This window comes from Lupinus angustifolius, chromosome LG18 (assembly GCF_001865875.1).
Source record: "Lupinus angustifolius cultivar Tanjil chromosome LG18, LupAngTanjil_v1.0, whole genome shotgun sequence".
In the NCBI taxonomy this organism is placed as follows: Eukaryota; Viridiplantae; Streptophyta; class Magnoliopsida; order Fabales; family Fabaceae; genus Lupinus; species Lupinus angustifolius.
The window spans coordinates 11,497,240-11,513,523 of record NC_032026.1 but is presented as its reverse complement, the minus strand read 5'-3'; the positions used below and the strand labels follow the sequence as shown (position 1 = coordinate 11,513,523).

Below are 16,284 nucleotides of genomic sequence, written 5' to 3'. Positions count from 1 at the left end.
TTGAATTACCTTACTTCGTGGCGGATTCAGGTTATGGTCTTTATTATACCGAACCCCGAAATTTAAATCCGGAGTAGAACCTGAACCCAATCACATCGAATTTTCCCCGTTAAATTCAGGTTCGGTTCGGACGGGTACCCACAAGTTCGGTTTTTATTGCCATCCCTAAATGTAAGGGAAAAAGTTTGAATTTTTTTTGATATAATTAAAAATAAGTAAAATTTGATCCCAAGTAGAGACGTGTGATTTATTTTTTTCCATGTCATGTTAAGATTTATATCTAATAAAGTTTTGAAGTTCTCCATGGTTGTGTGAATAACATCACCATGCTATAAATGCAACCTTGAATTGCATTTAAATGTTTACTTTACATGGAATCACATTGGTTTCATGATCTAAACACATTAATTTCATGAACTCAACCATATTCGGTGATGTTCCAGGTTAACCGCCATATATATACCATATAATCTGCAGGATATTCCGGCATTGTACGCGGATTCAACTTTTCAGGTGCCATAAGCTGCCAGCTCCGGTTTCTTTCGACCCAACAGCTATGTGTTTTTAACTGAACTGTACATTTCAATAAAAATATGTTTAACTAAAATTGTTAATAAATTTTATTTTATATTATTGTCATTTCTTTTTCACACTTTATTATATTGTTATAGTTGTTTTTTATCCACAACAAAACATACAATAATGTAATGATATTATTGATAAAATATTAATTGATATTGACTTCAATCAACTGTTTTTTCTTTATAAAATATTGTGAGAACTGAATGAGACTTTCCAACCGGTTTATCGCTAACCAGACTTTAAAATAGTTTTAGTTCGCAGTTTTAATATAATGAGTGATCAAACTGTTTTAAAATAAAAAAAATTCAATCTAATCTAACTATATTAAATTCAATTAAATCACAATAATATAAGAAGTAAAAATAATTGTCCTCATTGCCATCCCTAGCCTAGGAATATGGATTTGTCATGAATGTCTTATTTTCAGATGTAATTGAATACTCAAGAGGAAGGAATACACATCACGTCGTTGCTAAAAAAACTACTAACAACGTACAGATCACGAATCCTCTCCTTTCATAACAATATAAGAGGAATTTTGCTCCATCTAATAAAGACTAGTCAAAGTTAGCAGTTGTAGAACTAGAAAGTTAAGTGATCCTGATATCAATATTCAATATAATCCTTATAATACACTCCTTATGTTTTATATATTTTTTAATATTTTAGCTTGGTGATGTTATTCCATTTTTTTAATATTTTAGAAATGAAATACACATTAGTAACTTTTTAATTATACCCTTATTTTTTCATTCCTTTTTTACTCCAGATTTCTTAATTTCTGTTTTATTCAGTTTCTAAATATAAGTTTATTTTAAGTAAATTGTATTCAAATCACTTATGGATAATCTTAAACCTTAAACACATCATAGGAATGGAGAGGGAGTACCTGAAAAGTAACGAAGGGCATGGGTACTCTTTCATTTCTGAGGTAAACTCCTATCCAATACCAATAATAAAAAGAGAAGCATTATGTAAAATAAGATAAAATACAAATTGAAATGATAATCATATCAAATACTTATAATGATATTTTAATTTCTCAAAATAAATGTAAAAACAGTATTTCACTGCTCTTCTTTTTCTGCTCTCCTCTTTTTCTGTGTAGAAGAAACTGATAGTGTAGTACCAAATTCCAAAGATCCATAACTTGAGAAATACGTATTACTTTTCACCACTAATTCCCGGAGATCTGTTCAGAAATGCATGTCTTCGCCAAAAGTTGATTAAGGAAAACCAATGCCTTAGCTTTTTAGTTTATACCTATCACCATTCATTCATTCACTATTTCTCCCTTTAGTACCATGAACACCAAATCACGTTCAGAAATATGCAGGAGCCCCCAAAAACCACTCCTTATCAAACACAACCACCGCTTCTATTCCCTTAAGCTTTCTATTTTTGTTCTCATCACCTTTGTGCTCTTCATTTTCTTCCACACCCGTTTCAACCTTCAAACTCCACCTTCATGGCAATGGCAAAGTTCAATCTTCAACACCAACACCAAAGATCTCAATTCCTTGCTCCACAAGCTTCGTCATTCAGTCACATTTGTTCCACTTAAGGATCTCCGTTACACAAAGGAAGCCCTTCAAGGCCACACATGGTTCATGAGTTACTTCTATGATACTCACCAAGATGGTGAAGTCCAATACCAACAGTTCCCTTCACAATCATCACTTGGTAGGGTTCTATGCCTTAAAGGACATGATACCCATGATGGTTCTTGGAACTACTATGCCCTAGCATGGCCAGAAGCTTTGCCTTATAATACCACCTTCGTGAAAGGCTTAACTTTTGTGTCATATAATCATTATGACTATGGGAATTTGTGGCATGGTTTATCTGCTATGGTCCCATTTGTGGCTTGGCATAAGATGAATAATTGCTCATTAGTACCATCAAGGTGGGTTTTGTATCATTGGGGTGAACTAAGGTTCAAAATGGGTCCATGGTTAGAAGCTTTGATGGATGCAACATTTGATGGGCCACCAAATATTGAAAGGTTTGATGATAAAAATGAAGGACCAGTTTGTTTTGAGGAGGCTGTAGTTATGAGGCACAATGAAGGTGGCATGTCAAGGGAGAGAAGAATGGAGGTGTTTGATATAATGAGATGCAAGGCTAGGATGTATTGTAATGTGAGTTTGAAGGGTAATAAAGAGATCAATGATAAGGTGTTGCCAGTGATTGGGATGACTTTGTTTTTGAGGACAGGGCCAAGGTCCTTTAAGAATGAAACAATTGTGACTGATATCTTTCAGAGAGAGTGTGCTAAGGTGCAAGGTTGCCAGTTTATGATAGCTTATTCCAATAATCTCACCTTTTGTGATCAGGTAAGTGGTTCTTATATTAACCATTACTCAATTTAGGAAACACATATTATTATATTATTATGAAAGTATATATTCATTTCAATCCCTTATAGTTTTCAACTTTATCAGTTTGGTCATTTAAAATTTAGAAAACCGAAAATGGTTTTGAAAAATTTCAAATGTGTGTCAAATTAGTCATTTTTAGCATGTTTGATAACACCTAATAAGGATTAATTTGACCCTAAAAATGAGTAATTTGACCCAAATTTAAAATTTTTAGTGACCAATTTGAGTTTTCAATTTTTGAGAGACCAAATTGGTAAAGTCGATAGATGAGAGACTATTGTGATTATGAAAAGCTATACCTAATAAATGTGTGGGCTTCAACTTTTAAAACTCTTTACGAAGAACTTCAGCTAAAGTTAAGAAATTGTCTTCTATCATATTTAGACAAGTGATTACAACCCAACGACATTCATGTGTTTTAGACCCGACTTAGACATTCATGTGTTTTAGACCCGACTTAATCCTGACTTGACTCAGAACCTAGTTGGCTTGAACTTGACCTTATAACCTAAATTACCACCTCTAATATTAAAGGTGGAGTCATTGACACTTCATCTTATTCATTTATACTCCTTACTAACTAATACTATGATTTTATTATATCAAAATTATGATCCGTTAATAAGAAATAATGATGGACCCTTAGGAGTGTTAATAATGTTAAAGGAAGTAGAGGGGAGAAATTTTATTGGAGAAGAAGGGAAGGGAATAGGAGGGAAATATTTTTAGTTGTTTGGATTGGTTCATACAGTAATAAAAGTGACATTTAATTTTCCTCTACTCTTCGGTGAAGAGGATCATCTATCCCAAGAAGAAACCCTGTCTCTTCTTGTCTCTACTCACTTAAATTATACCAATTAACGTAATTCTGTTTTTTTATTTATTTAATTGAATGACACGTTGTAATTGGTGGGAGACATAATTGGGGACACAATCTGGGACAGAGGATCTCCATTCTTGCTTGGTGAGGAAGGGAGATGAGACTTAGATCACCTGTCATAATTTGGTATCCCCAATCATGTCCCGCCTACTTATATCTGAACATGTGGATTTAATGTATTATTTTTATAAAATGAAATTGAAATAAAATGTCATATTTTATTTGTTAGCAAATACTCACACAGAGACAAGAATTTTAAGTGACAGCTGATCCCGTTTTTGGGAGATGAGACAAAGTTCATAAATACTTTAATGATTTTTATACTACAAAATAAGAGTTGACAAATTTTAATCCTATTATCTTACATCAAATTTTTGAACCAAACCAATGATTTTATCTAAAACCTCTCCCCTTTACTTTAGTGTTCTCAAACCAAATACGAGCATATATGAATCGAAGTTACTACAAAATTTTATTAGATAGGGAAATGTGATTATAAACATCATAATTTAAATAGATAGGGGTTAGGCTTCTATAATGAGTTTATGTGCAAAATATACATGTTAAAATGAATTTATCTTTATATTTTTAGTGATTTAATATTTTAATTCAGTTTGGATTAAATGATACAAAACTTACATAATCACTTTACACATAAAATTACTTTAGATGAATAATGTGATGTACCCAAATGAGTTACAAAATTTGTTTGTTCAATGCAGGTTAAGTTAATGAGTATGACAGATATTTTGATCTCTCCACATGGTGCTCAGTTAACAAACTTGTTTCTCATGGAAAGAAATAGCAGTGTCATGGAATTCTTTCCAAAAGGTTGGCTTAAACTCGCTGGTGTTGGACAATATGTGTATCATTGGATAGCCAAATGGTCAGGGATGAAACATCAAGGTAGTTGGAGAGACCCAAGTGGAGATCATTGTCCATATTCTGAAGATGATCGAAGATGCATGTCTATATATAAAAATGCTAGAATTGGACATAATGAAACACATTTTGAAGAGTGGGCTAGAAATGTTTTGAATGAGGTTAAAACAAGAAAGATGGAAGAAGCTTTGAAGAAGAGTACAACTCCTAGCTATATTGGTTGTGGTTGTAGCTAAATAGCAGCATTTTCAAGTAGCATAAGTTTTTATTTTATGCATCATACCTATCTGTCATAATGTTAAGGTTCATATAGCATTTAATATTGCATTGGATCTTTCATGTATCTAGGGTCAAGTACAAGAGAATGTTGGTTCCTTGATGAAGATTAATCAAATCATGCATAATAGTTGGCAAAGCCCCATTTGTATTTAAGAAGACACTGACTTTTTACCTTGACAAAAAACAGGAGCAGAGTCAAGTGATTTCTTATGAAGGAAAATTATCTGTAAAATATAAGTTTGGATGCTAATATGGCGTTTAATCTTGTTTCATGTATTTAATGAAACATGTATATAAAAAAGATAAGAGATAAAAATAAATGTAAATGATATAAAATTTGTATGTTTTGTAGTTTGGGAGGTGAAACCAGCAGCATATGCTACCTGTTTAATTAGATTTGTATAGATTGACACAATCAACTCGAATAACACCAACAAAATTGAAAAGCAAATTTAGTATCCAACATCTAACTATATTTTCGGTAAACGAAAAAGAATGGGAACAAATTATTAAGAATTGATCCACCTCATCATGAATCCTAACAAAAACTAAACAAAGTGTTTGTTCTTTACTAACATAAGTCATAACACTGCTTTCACACGGCATCAAATGAAAACTAAAATCCTAAATAAAGCTAACAGTTTATCTCCATCCCTCCTCTTCCTAAATAAATTCCACTTCACATTCCAATTCCTCATTCACATTCCAATTCACAAACCAAAACAACACAAAGAAAGTCACAAACTTCCCACATCAATCTGATCCTTCCTTTTTCCTCCTTTGCAAAGGGTTCATTTCTTATTTGTTTTCCTCTGGTGATTCCTGAGTATCACATTCACATGGTTATAACTGCTTGAAACTCTGGAAATGCCATCGTTTTTAAGAAAGAACATCACAATGGAGGTAGAAAGGATGGTGCAGTTGATGCTCTTATACTGTAGAAAGCCAAGTTCCCGTGTAGTACTTGTGGGTGGAAACCACACCGCTGCAAGATTCTCCACTCGTTAAAAATTCAATCTTTTTGCATTGTTGGTTTTTCTATTTCTTCTTCTAGCAATCATCTTTACTTTTCGGCATCTGGGTCATCTTTCATTTTACTCTAGCAGCTTTAAACTCTCTTATATACATCATTTGAAGTTTGCTTAGTTGAACCTGAAATCAATGGCATGTACTCGTGAATATAAAGCTAGGAACTGGATCAAGATGAAAATTTTGCATGGCTTCAATTCTGATACTGTTTTGGTGATTAAGATTGCTGATGCACATGTTTTTCGCACCGTTCCAAGGTTTTTATTTTTGGCTATGGTTTTTCTTATGTTACTTTTCTTGGGGTCTATTCTTAAGGAATTCACATCAAGTTCACATTCAGTTGTTTCTTCTGGATTTGGTTATTCTGCATTAGAATCCATTAATGCTGAGGCATTGAATTTGGTTCTGCATGACTTGAAAGAGAAGGGTCTTGTCAAAAAGGAAGATAAGGCTCTTATTATGAGCCCTCCACATGGGTTTGATGGTAATGCACTTTTGAACAATGTAGTTGATGTGGTTAAAGACTCTGATTCGGAGATAAAAATTTCTTTACCAGATGAGTCATATGATTTTGTGTTCATGCCTAGCTTTGAAGATGCTAAGTTTGCTGATCGCGTTCTCAAAGCTAATAGGATTGTGGCTTTTCCATTGAATGCTAACCCATCCAATGCTGATTTCAGAAAACCATCTGATTATAAAGTTGTGTATCTTAGGCGACAACATGGCTCTATCATTGTTGCATTGAGGAAGCTTGGCCTGGCCAATAAGTTGGTGGATTCTTCACCAAAGAGAAAGCTATAGGCGGCTGAGGCCAAGGAAGCAGCCTTAAAGGGTCTTGAAGATGTACTCCTTGAGCCACCAAGAAAGGATTTGGCTAAATCAAAGGAGAACCTGAAGATCAGGTACCTACCTGACTTGTTGGGTGAACATTCTCTCGACGGTTACAAGCAAAGAGTCTTCTTAGGCGTTGGCATGCCGGAGGAAAATAAAGCTGCAATTGAATGGTTCAAGAGGAACTACCCAAAGAAGAATACAAATTTTGAGATTCACAGTCACATTGTTGCACCAGAAGACACAATCGTTCCCGTACTGATGTTTCTGCTTGGTTGTCTAAGCATGTTAAGGAGGAAGACTATGTTGTGATGAAGGCAGAAGCAGATGTAGTGGAAGATATGATAAGGAAAAAGACCACTTACTTAGTGGATGAACTCTTCCTTGAGTGCAACAATCAATGGTGGCAAACCAGTAAGAAAAAGAAGAGCAAAAGAGCATATTGGGAGTGCTTGGCCTTGTATGGAATGTTGAGGGATGAGGGAGTTGCAGTGCACCAGTGGTGGGGCTGAATAAGGCAGACATGGAACTAAATTAGTCCCAACCTGCTATGATATGCTCTCTGGTGTTACATGGTTGGCTTCTTGCTGGTGTTTTTTCTGGTTTGGGGTATCTTCTATTTTTTGATATAACTTGTATTTCTTTTCCAAAATGCTAACTATAATGATATGATTGTGCTAAGAATACAGAGATTTTTTGCATCGAGTTCGTTTCAATTCTATTTTGTGCAGAGGACATTGGTTACTCATCATGAATTAATAATAATGATACATGATGATTTCGTTAATCAATGGGATGTCCAGTTAGGGTAAAGAGTGTATTTATTTTATAAAATGATAGCAATGATGTTTGCACCTATGACCCCATGCAAACTACCCAAATCCCTCATTATTGAAATCTGAAGATAAGCTTACGTGTTCAGGGGTAAATAATTTTGTATGAGAAACTAGTTGAATTACCTGCGATGTTTTCACTTTTTAAGAGAAAAATAATATATTATGAGAATTGTTTTTTCACAAGTCAAGCCTAAACTTAAGTGCTCGGTTAGCAGGGCTCATCTACCCCCTGGTTGTAATACAAATTTATTGTTGTAAAAAACAGTAAAAAATAATAATTATGTGGTTGAAAAAATAAATAACAAAAAATCGGTAAAAAGGCAATGGTCAATTCAAACGCATTAACAAGATGCACAGTAGCCTCAGCCCAATAACAATAAGTAGCAGCAACCAAACATTATTCCACCAAGTGAGGATCCCCAGTCATAAAGATACCACAAATTTTAATGCCAGAGGAGGAGAAACGTCATAACATTATAAACTAGACCAGTTTTATTAAAGAAAGAAATCGTGTGTGTTCAAAATAAAGGTAAGAGGTCCGAAAATAATTGAACCATGAAATTAAGAGAGAAACAGAATTATTCATGAGCGTAATATCTAAGTATATAAATTTATACCTCCACTATTCATTTGTATTTTTCTTTTGAAGAGTCAATATGATAAAACATAAATAGTGGATGATGCAATGATAATGTGTAAAACTCTTGCATTGTTGGTGCATATATTTTTCTTATCATTTAAACTTTATTGATTTGCATCAAAGTATGTGTCAAACATCAATCCATAACATGAAGACAATGCTGATGCTAAATCATCGGAACATAAACATGAAGCCATTACCTTCGTTTTTATCCCCCAAAAGAAAGAAAGCTTACAAGGGAGAACCCCATCCGCCACCACCAGGAGTCAAAATCTGGAGTGTTTCACCTGGAAGCACCTCAACTGAATTCTTACCACCAAGATAAATCTTTCGTTTATCTTTCTTTATAAGATAGTTAGCACCACGAGCACCGTTTTTCCCTCCCTTGAGCCCTCTTGGTGCATGGACATGTCTCTCAGAAAGAATGCTAACAATAACTGACCGCCTAAACTCTATTTCTCTGACAAGTCCATCACCGCCTCTGTGAATCCCATCTCCGCCACTGTTTTCTCTAAGTCCAAACTTGTGCAGAATAACCGGATATCTTTGTTCAAATATCTCTGGATCAGTCATTCGTGTATTTGTCATGTGGCACTGTACTCCACTGGTCCCATCCCATTTAGGACCAGCCCCACTCCCACCACCAATGGTTTCATAGTAACCAAAAGTGTCATCTCCAAATGTAAGATTATTCATACAACCCTGTGAGCAAGCACAAGCCTGAAATGCAGTAAATATAACATCAGTTATCCTTTGTGATGTAAGGACATTACCTCCTACTACAGCAGCACTATCACTAGGAGACAGAAATGAGCCTTCTGGGATATGAATCTTCACTGGAGCCAAACATCCTTGATTGAGAGGAATATCAACATCCACCAAACAGCGAATACAGTATATGACTGCTGCAGCTGTCACAGCCTCTGGTGCATTCCAATTACCATAAACTTCAGCACTTGACCCGCCAAAATCAAAAACTGCCTCTCCTTTATTAGAATCAATGCTCAGTTTCAAATGAATGATAGATCCATCATCCATGTAGTCCTCTTCTTCGATAGTCACAGAGTTTTCATTTGTCTCGGATGAAATTTTCTGACCAACAGACTTCAGCATCTCTCTTACTGCCTCTTCTGCATTCATCTGTACATAATTCATGTAAGCCTGAACAGTTTCCAGACCATACTGTTCAATGAGCTCTTGGACTAGAGCAATTCCTCTTTGATTTGCTGCTACTTGTGCTCGGAGATCTGATAAGTTATCCTGAATCCTACGAGTTCCTGGGACCTTATTTCCCTGCTCATCAGAGCCTGGGACCTGGAGAAGTTTAATAATCCCTTCTTCTTGGAAGACACCTTTTTCAACAAGCTTAAATGCCTTAATTGCAGCTCCTTCCTCCAGTATGGACTTTGAAAATGGAGGCATGCTTCCGGGAGTAATGCCGCCAATCTCTGCATGATGCCCTCTGTTTGCCACAAAAAATACTAACTTCTCACTGTAGAAAACAGGTGTAACAACGGTTATATCAGGAAGATGGCTACCTCCGGCAGAAGGATGATTAGTGACCAAAACATCTCCTTCGTTAAAATTGTCACCCCAGTAATTAAGCTGCCACTGAACTGTACTAGACATGGCTCCTAAATGGACAGGAACATGAGGTGCGTTTGCAACTAGGCCCCCACTAGGATCAAATAGAGCACAAGAAAAATCAAGCCTTTCTTTGATGTTCGTTGAAATGGAAGTTCTTTGTAGAGTCCTTCCCATCTGCTCAGCTATACCCATAAATCTGTGATTGAAGATGGAGAGCTGTACCACATCTGCAACTTTATCTGATATTTTGACACTGCTCAGAGGGGAATCAGTTTCAATCTTGACATTTCCGTATTTGGTTATAACGGCTCTACAGTTGGGTTCTACGATCACAGTACTATTGCCATTCATGATGACTGCTGGCCCAGGCATCGTATGGCCATACCCCAGATTTTCAAGATTATAGAGAGGTGTTTTCTGCCAACCATTCCCAAAGTAAACCTTATAGTAGCCTTGAACTATAGGTTTGCCAGAGGCAGGTTCTATGGCCCGTGGCCTCAACATATTAGTAATTCCTATACCACGAACTCTAACATCACAAATGACAATATTTCTATTCTGGAGTTTAAAGCCATACTCCTGCTGGAACAGCCTCACAAACTCAGTAGCATAGTCAGATGGTTTTCCATCTTCAGCTATTTGTCTTTTGACCATGATGGCAGTGTCTGTACCATCATATCTCAAGTTTAAATATGTCTCTGTCAAAATATTTTCCTCTTTAAATCCTTGATTTTGCAACTTCTGTTTTACCTGTGCCAGTAATACACCTTCTCTCTGTGAGGCCTCAATAATAGAATCAGTTCCATAGATTGCAGAATAAGGCTCCTGTGCCTCTTCCACAACATTTGCCAATCCCATGCCATATGCACTTAACACCCCACAAAATTTGTGAATGAGCACTTCTTTCATGCCTAAGGACCTAGCTATAGCACAAGCATGCTGAGGTCCAGCACCTCCAAAGCAAGCAAGTGCATGATTCTTTGTCTCATGGCCTTTCATTTCAGTCAACTGCCTTATTGGACGACACATTGTCTCATTAGCAACATCCACAAAACCAAGTGCAATCTCTTCCACTGTCATGTCCTTTACAGATGGATCCTGATTCTTTCGGTATGCATTTATTTGCCTGGCAAGCTTTTCAAATTCTTCTCTTGTTGACTTGATATCAAGAGGCTGGTCTTCATTAGGCCCAAATATGGATGGGAAGTAATCAGGAATAACATATCCCAGAATTAGGTTGGCATCTGTAATTGCCAACTCTCCACCTTTCCGATAACATACAGGACCAGGGTGTGCTCCAACTGATTCTGGTCCAGCTTTAAAAGCTCCGAATTGAAACTTCAACTTTGAACCACCACCAGCAGCCACAGTGTTTATGTCAAGCTGGGGTGCTTGTATTGTGGCACCAGCGATCTGGGTTTCCAGCACTTGCTCATAACTTCCAGCATATCGACTCACATCTGTAGATGTACCTCCCATATCAAAGCCAATTAATGGCTTATCTGTTTCAAGGTCAAAAAGAGTTTGTGAGTAACCAACAACTCCACCAGCAGGGCCAGACAAAATTGCTTTGTGCCCTGAGAAGGAACTCTCAGGAGCAAGTCCTCCATCTGATTGCATAAACAAAACATTCAACTTCCCAACTCCCTCATCAAATTTGGAGATGAATCCTGACAGGTAATCTTTGATAACTGGGGTCAGATAAGCATCTACACTAGCTGTTAGACCACGAGGAACAGCACGGACCATTGGAGTCAAAGCTGATGATATAGATACATGCCTGAATCCCAGACTCAGAGCTAACTTCTCAACCTGTTGTTCATGCTGTGGATATGTGTATGAGTGCATCAAAACAACAGCCAAACAACTGATTCCTTTCTCCAATAATGTTTTCAGTGCAGGCTTCAGTGCTTCTTCATTAGGAGGCTTTACAATCCTGATAAGCTCCCCTGAAATTCCTTTAACCAATGCTGATGAAGCGTCCTGATTTTCTTCTTCCTCCTTAGCCTGAGCAAGCTGAACCCTCTCCTCCACCTCTACAACCTCTTCATAGAGATTTGATGGCTTTGACACAGTAAGATCAAATATGTTGGGGCGAGCCTGGTTACCAATCTGGAGTAAATCTCGAAAGCCTTGAGTCACACACAAGGCAATCCTTTCTCCTTTTCGTTCTAGAAGTGCATTTGTTGCCACAGTTGTCCCCATCCTTATCCACTCAATCTTCTCAGTGGGTATTTTTGAGTTGCGGGTAATTTTTTCGCCAGTGAATTCTTCAAGGATCCTCCTTATCCCTTCCACTGGTGCATCGTCATAGTTGGAAGGGTCAACTGAGAGAAGTTTCAAGACTCTCCCATCAGGCTGACCTGGGATTTCTGCATAAACGTCAGTAAATGTGCCCCCTCTGTCAATACAAAACCTTAACTTTCCGTCAGTAACACTCCCCATCCTAATTTCGCTTTCACAGCACAATTATAAGGCCCTGAAAATTCATATAGGATGCAATCCAATTATCAAATTAAGTAATTAAAACTATTTAAAACAAAACAATAGTAATAATAATAATAATGAAGACTTGCACTTCATTATATAGGTTAAGCTTATATCAATCAGATACATATTGAAGTTCAGTAGACCAATAATCAAGGATTAAGTTCCCATTGAAACTTCATCAACTTTATTGTAAAGATCAATTAAAAGAAACCAAAAAATTCATTTGCCCTAAGTGAGATATAGTACTAAGCTACATAAGAATATGAAATCATTTGAGATTATATATATTTCTCAATAATGCTAACAGCAGAAGTTAATAGATTTAACCAACAATCAACTTGCACATATCGTTGGCTAAAATTTACAACTCTTATTGACAAAGGATTAAGCAAGAAAAGAAAAAAAATCTATCAATGAAATTCACGTATCTGTTTGACTAGGTTTTCCATGTTTGAAATGAGCGGGCACAATATATATTCAATTTAATTTAATGGACAATAATAGCACTGCATCATTCATATATCTTGATTAAATGGAATCAGAATATATGTTAAGAAGAAAATGATGAGAATAGAAGGTCGCAATCTTACAGGGTATGCCGAAAGGAGAATGCGTCGTCGCTGATTGTGCCAGTGGTTGCTGAGTTTTGTAGTTTCTAGTAAGGCTGACAATGAACCGACCTATCTCAGAATTCGTTCAAAAATCGATTCGTTTCACGAACCCAATGAGCCGAACTTGAGCTCGCTAAATAAACGAGTCGAACTTGAGTTGAATATAGTTCGACTCGTTAGATTCATCAACTAAATCAATATATTTATATAGATATAAATGTATATATAGATATATATGTATTTATATATATCTAATTTTTATATTTATTATCAACCAAACATTGTTTTTTATATTTATGGTTATTATATATATAAATAAGATTATATTTATATATACATATATAATCTTCTACATTATTTTTTAAAATTTAATTAATTATTTGAGTTGTCCAAATGAATCATTTGAACTGAATCGAATAGTTTGTGAACTTTAACCGAGTCAAATTCGAGCTAAAATAATAACTCGTATCGAAATCGAGTCGAGTTTCGAGCTGAACCAATCATTATCGAGTTGAACTGTGGTTCGACTCGGTTCGGCTCGTTTTCAACCTTAGTTTCTAGTATTTTTTCGGAAATTATATTAATATAACAAAGTATTTACTAGTAGTAACAGAGAATAAATATTGAACAAAATATGATAGATGTCATAATTGCATGAATGAAATAATTTATTTCTGTGATAATATATTTTATTTTCTTAGTTTAATTTAGGAAAGGAAAAGGAAAAATGTTTATGCATTTTTGTTAGTTTATTATCTTGATATGTATAAAAAAAATTGGAAACATTTTGTCAAAATTTAAAGAATAATAGGTAGGTAAAAAAGGAAAGTATATCTGATAAGTTCTATACAATAATGATTGTTGAGAAGATGTAGTGAAATTAAAAAATTAATAATGATCAGAGTTAATAATATTCTCATGATATAACTTGTAGGACGGAATATGTGCGCCAAGAAGAAAAGGTAATGTTTTTTACTAGAACACAAAGATACGGACTATGATGGATCAGATGTTGATGAAGGGGTAGAAGGTAGTCGTCAAAGCAGCAGGAGGAAGTAGGAGAGTTGGACCCGCTGGTGGAGGTACCTGAAAAGGTTCTCTGACGATCAAGTCAGTGTATGAACTAGTGAGAGAATAGTGAAGGCAAATAGCAATAGAATGAGTAATATTAGAGAGTGAAGAGATTAAGATACTTCCTGTTGGTGGAGATCCCTATTTATAGAAGGGAGAGTTGACATTGAGCTCTTGGCTGGTGGTGTCAGGCGGTCTGCTAGGACCGTACACTGTGCCATTCTTGTCTTCTAGCCTGTGGTTGGTTTGGTGTCCGTTCTGTGACCTGTCTGTTGTGCTGGTAGGTAGGTTGGTGGAGTACGGAAAGCACGCTATCCCTTGGGTCAACTCTGGTGGTCCCAACAAGTGGGGCCCACCTCGGCGACCAAGCTTGGGACTCTTCGGTTCGCCGGGTAGGAACAGTTGCCCCCAGTCTGCTAGGATGTTGGGCGAGTATGCTGGGAGACTTGATATGAGCTTCGTTTGATTTGGGTGAGGGATCTGCTTTGGCGACCCTGCTGGTGACTTCGTTGGGCGAGTTTGTGGAAGGACGATACTTTCTTTAGGGTGGACTGTCCGCCTGAGGTTCGGCGACCTGAGGTTGAAAGGGCGTTGATTGAGCGGCCAGGGCGCTGGGCGAGGCCAGTTACGGATGTTTCTGAACTGGGTGATTGTCCTATTGGGCGTACTGATCTATCTTTGAGTAGCTTGGCGTCTCTTTAAGACTCATGATGTATTTCCTTAGTTCCTTGCGCCACGTGTTAGGTGTTAATGACCTTGGGCAGTGTATTGGTTGGAGTGGGACGTTTCATCATTATCTACTGTGACTCTTAACATCCGCCGAATTTTATTGTGTCTTGGGATTGACCGCTGGTCACTTAACTGCCAACACGTGTCACGACCTTTGGTTTTTGCCGAATTTCCTTCGTTTTTCGGGCTTCCATTGGATTGCACTTGAGTGTTTTTCTATGGTTCTGATGAGGATATGTATGGGCCTGGTAATTTGGCCCATGGTCCAGGTTCTTCTATAAATGGAGGTTCTTGTGACATTTCCACTTTTACGCATTTGCAAAAACCCTTGAATTCATTCTGCGATTTCTTGCTCCTCGTGTGATCTTTGTTCTTGGATTCTTTCAACTTCTTCAAAAGAAAAAACCCCGGTAACCTTCTGTTCTTCATGGTTTTTATTTGTGATTACGAGTCCGACTCTGACGTGGAGATCCTTTCTGGACCTCCACCGTGTTTCCAGAAATTACCCCATTCGTCTTATGCGTTGGTGGAGGTTCTTGAACTGTTGAGTGTCGCCCCTCCCCTCCCCAGAGGTGGAGGTGGCGGGTTTCACTAGAGGGGTGCCGATGATTATCTGGCCTCACTGCGTGCCAAGTATGGGCTTAGTTTGAGCGGCAGTTCCGAGTCTGAATCTGATGACTCTTGTGATGGTAGGTTCATGACGATGAGGACGTATAAATTGAAGGCTCCGCAACTGTCCGTTCCAGCGGAGTTGGCTAGGGCGGATTCCCGCTACTGGTGGGTGGACAGAGAGGTGTTTGGGACGCCTAGTACGTTTCCCTACGGGAGTTCCCTCAGTCTACCTGTGGCCAAGGAGTCGTTTCATGGTTTCGAGGCCGTTGCTCCTAAGTCAGTGGAGAGGGTTTGTTACGACTTTGCCGAGGAGAGGAAAGATAACTATACCTTCTTCATGTATGAGGCGTACGTCCGGCGTTTGGGGCTTCGTCTCCCACTGGAGGAGTGGGACATTCAAGTTTTGGCACACTTGCAGCTTGCGTCGAGCCAATTGACCCCAAATTCGTGGGGGTTCATCAGGGCGTTCGAGATCATGTGTCGGACGGCAGGCTTTCCTTGCACTTAAAGCTGTTCTTCTGGATGTTCCGGATTGGACATCGCACCAATTCTGATGAAGAAAAGGAAGGACGCCATGGTTGGACGAGTCTGATATCTCGGCCAAAACGGGGGTTGCTGACGCCGTTTTCTTCAAACGAGAAGAAATGGAAGGGCGGGTATTTCAAGGTCAGTGTCAGGCGGGCGTGGAACGACTGGTGTCTCAGCAAGTCGGGTGAGCCGCGGTTCCCTTTTTCTTGGAAAGGGGATATTCATCAGCATCCTTCCAAGGGCTTTTTGGTGGAGACTAGGGACTTATCTCCGGAAGAGGCAAAAGCTGCTGAACTTATATCCTACTGGATTGACG

The 16,284-nt window shown here is 37.6% G+C and overlaps 2 protein-coding genes and 1 pseudogene across 2 annotated transcripts; 2 read left to right on the top strand and 1 right to left on the bottom strand.

Annotated features, from left to right (window-relative positions):
• LOC109332359 lies at nt 1,665-5,258 on the top strand. The gene is made up of 2 exons (XM_019567314.1): nt 1,665-2,918; nt 4,566-5,258. The coding sequence occupies exons 1-2, from the start codon at nt 1,887-1,889 to the stop codon at nt 4,959-4,961; spliced, it is 1,428 nt and encodes a 475-aa protein (XP_019422859.1). The 5' UTR covers nt 1,665-1,886; the 3' UTR covers nt 4,962-5,258.
• Nucleotides 5,653-7,516, top strand: LOC109332411 (annotated as a pseudogene).
• Nucleotides 8,433-13,096, bottom strand: LOC109333351 (5-oxoprolinase-like). The gene is made up of 2 exons (XM_019568800.1): nt 13,008-13,096; nt 8,433-12,406 (listed from the first exon to the last, which is right to left on the bottom strand). The coding sequence occupies exon 2, from the start codon at nt 12,370-12,372 to the stop codon at nt 8,572-8,574; it is 3,801 nt and encodes a 1,266-aa protein (XP_019424345.1). The 5' UTR covers nt 12,373-12,406; nt 13,008-13,096; the 3' UTR covers nt 8,433-8,571.